The sequence below is a fragment of the Manacus vitellinus genome, unplaced genomic scaffold (assembly GCF_001715985.3).
Source record: "Manacus vitellinus isolate BGI_N305 unplaced genomic scaffold, ASM171598v3 scaffold_93_pilon, whole genome shotgun sequence".
NCBI lineage: Eukaryota > Metazoa > Chordata > Aves > Passeriformes > Pipridae > Manacus > Manacus vitellinus.
In genome coordinates, this window is record NW_021940884.1 from 412,944 (window position 1) to 415,610 (window position 2,667).

At 54.6% G+C, this 2,667-nt stretch overlaps 1 protein-coding gene across 1 annotated transcript in view; it reads left to right on the top strand.

Moving 5' to 3' along the window:
* The window catches only part of GRID2IP (Grid2 interacting protein), a 22,171-nt gene that overhangs the window by 14,530 nt on the left and 4,974 nt on the right, over positions 1 to 2,667 (top strand). The window contains exons 11-13 of the mRNA XM_029965253.1: positions 798 to 885; positions 1,752 to 1,841; positions 2,593 to 2,665. Coding sequence (XP_029821113.1) covers positions 798 to 885; positions 1,752 to 1,841; positions 2,593 to 2,665 — 251 coding nt within the window. The remainder of the gene's footprint in view (positions 1 to 797; positions 886 to 1,751; positions 1,842 to 2,592; positions 2,666 to 2,667) is intronic.

Consider the following 2,667-nt stretch of genomic DNA (forward strand, 5'->3'; position numbering starts at 1 on the left):
GGGGGTCCCAACCCTGCTCTGGGGTTGGTTACCTGTGCAGGCCTTCTTTTCATCCTTTGAATTGTTTGGACTGGACTGCCGGGCTGGGCAGACGCCCTGGAAAGGCTGCAGTGTCCTGGGGAGCAGTGTCCTGCCCTCGGGGGCTGACAGGGTCAGGAGCTGCCTTCAGAGGGGTTCTGCAGCTGTGGGAGGTTTTATCAGCGGGAAACAATGAAGATGGTTGGAGCAGAATGATGGGAGAACACTGGAGGGGGGAAGCAGAGATGAAGGGTGAGAGGAAATGTGACAGTCCTTTGGCACCGTGGACTTGAAGTGGTGCAGAACTGGCCTCGCTGGGCTTTAACTCCCAGCCTGTGTCTCTCCTGATGTTCAGCACATGCTGTATTTTCCGTGCCCTGAGCAACAAGGGGGAAGCTGTGGGATCATCTTCCAGTCCCACAGGCACTTGAAATCTTGCAGATCCCTCTCTCTGTCACTACAGAGAGAAAAATGCTTTTCCCAGTGATTTTTATTTTTTAAGCAAAAAAATTCCTGAAGTTTCTGGAATTCTCATTTTATCCATCAGTGCCCAAGTAGCAGTGAAGGCAGAGATGCTCTGCAGGATTTCAGCTGTCAGGAGTCAATCTGCATGGCAGTGACCAAGTCTTCAGTCAAAGGACGATGCCAGCACCCTGTCCTGGTTTTTTTCTGGGCACACAGAGCTTGGTCTGGAGGGCAGGGAATGGGCCCAGCACAGGCAGGCACTGTCAGGCTGTTGCCTGTGCCAGCACAGCTCCTGACTCTTCCTCCTCCTGCAGCTTGGGGAAGACTCGGATTATGACAAGCTGAGTGATATGGTCAAATACCTCGACCTGGAGCTGCACTTTGGGACACAGAAGCCCACGAGTAAGTACCTGAGCCCCAAAATAGGTCCTGGTACCAGCCAGAGACCAGGGAGTTGGGGGGAGCTGGGAGGAACTGGGGCTTGATGGGCAGCAAGGCAATGCCTTGTCTGTGACATCATACATGGCATGAATTTGTTCATACTCAGGATTTTGTGGCTGGTGGCACAGTGGATCATTAAGAAAGAGATGGTTTCATTCTCTCTCTTAATTGTCTTTGCTGCCATGACCTGTTTTCTCTCCACGTTTCATTGGGCAGTTTCACCAACTGCAGCTCTGGTTGAAAAAGCTGAAAAAGCCATGAAATCATCAGCAGCACTTTTCTTTTTACACACATAATCTGCTGATTTCCCCCAAGAGCTGTGATGGGCACTGGAGCTCCCTGCCTGTCAGCCCCCCATTGCTCTGGCACTGGGGTCCCCTGAAGCCCCACCAGCTGGGGTATCCCACCCACCGGGGTTTCTGGGTGCCACAAACCCAGAGAGGGAATCCAGGCTGGAGGTGCAGAGTGGTGGTGGCTGGGGTAACATTCCAGTGGGGTGTCTGAGCCCTCCTGCAAGGGACACTGTGCCCAGCTGCCAGTGGAGGTGGGATAAAATGGGATTCTTCTCAGGGAACACCTTTTTGGTGATGTTTCTGGGCGGTCTGGGATTTTCTGCGTGTTTCACCTCTCGTTTTACCTTTTTCAGCTCCAACTGAGTCCTCCATTGAGGAGATCTTTGAATCACAGAATTCAAGGATTCCAGAGCCACTGCTGTCTGCAAAGCATCAGTTCTCCTCTCTTTCATTCATGGTTTCATTGCTTTCAGGACAGTTTTCTTCCTGCTGGAGCCGGCTGAGCCTGTCCTTACCCATGATTAAATCTTTCAGTTTCTCTTCCAGAGCCAACTCTCTTGCCTGAGAACTTTAAAAAGAAAGACGTGGTTGAAATTTTGTCCCACAAAAAGGCCTACAACACATGTAAGTAAACTCCAGAGGGAAGGTACCCCCAAAACAGGCCAGGTGGGACCAGGGATGTAGAGAACTGGAAAGGTAAAGGGAAGGAGGCTACATGAGCACAGTCCCATGGGCACAATTCCATGGGCACAGTCCCATGGACATGATCCCATGAGCACAATTCCACGAGCACAGCTTGGCTGGGATGGACTTTTCCTGCAGCCCAGAGCTCCTCCAGACTGGGTTCAGCACCATTAAGGGGAAGAAGTCGCCTTCATGGGAAAGGCTGGAGATGGGATGTGACTCATTGTCTGGGGAGGGAGGGGGCAGAGCCTGCATGGCCCCCTGGGGTGAAGTGGGGCAGTGCTGCTTCTCCAGGATGTGCTTTTGGTAGGAAGGAGGGTGAGAGTGCTGGGTGGGACCTACAAGACCCCGATTCCCTGATCCCCTGATCCTGTGGCTGTGGGGAAGGTGGGAGTGGGGGTTGTTTCCAGTGCAGCCCACCCTGACTGTGCGGGTGATGCAGTGCCCTGGAGGGGCCTGCAGGACCAGAGTGGCTCTTAAGGTCCCCTTGCAGCCTCTGCAGGGCTGTGGCAGCAGAAAGCCCTTCCTGTCCCGGTGGGCACATGGAGAAGGCCACCACCCTCACAGGGTGGAGGGACCGAGTTCACCTCCTGTCCCAGTCCTGCCAGGCGGTCTGTCCCCGGCACAGCCAGCCCGGGGCAGGGGTCCCGCGCTCCTCCCCTCCCCAGTGACGTGCCTCCCTTGCCCCCAGCCATCCTGATAGCCCACCTCAAGCTGTCGCACATCGAGCTGCGCCAGATCCTCATGACGATGGAGACGGACCGGC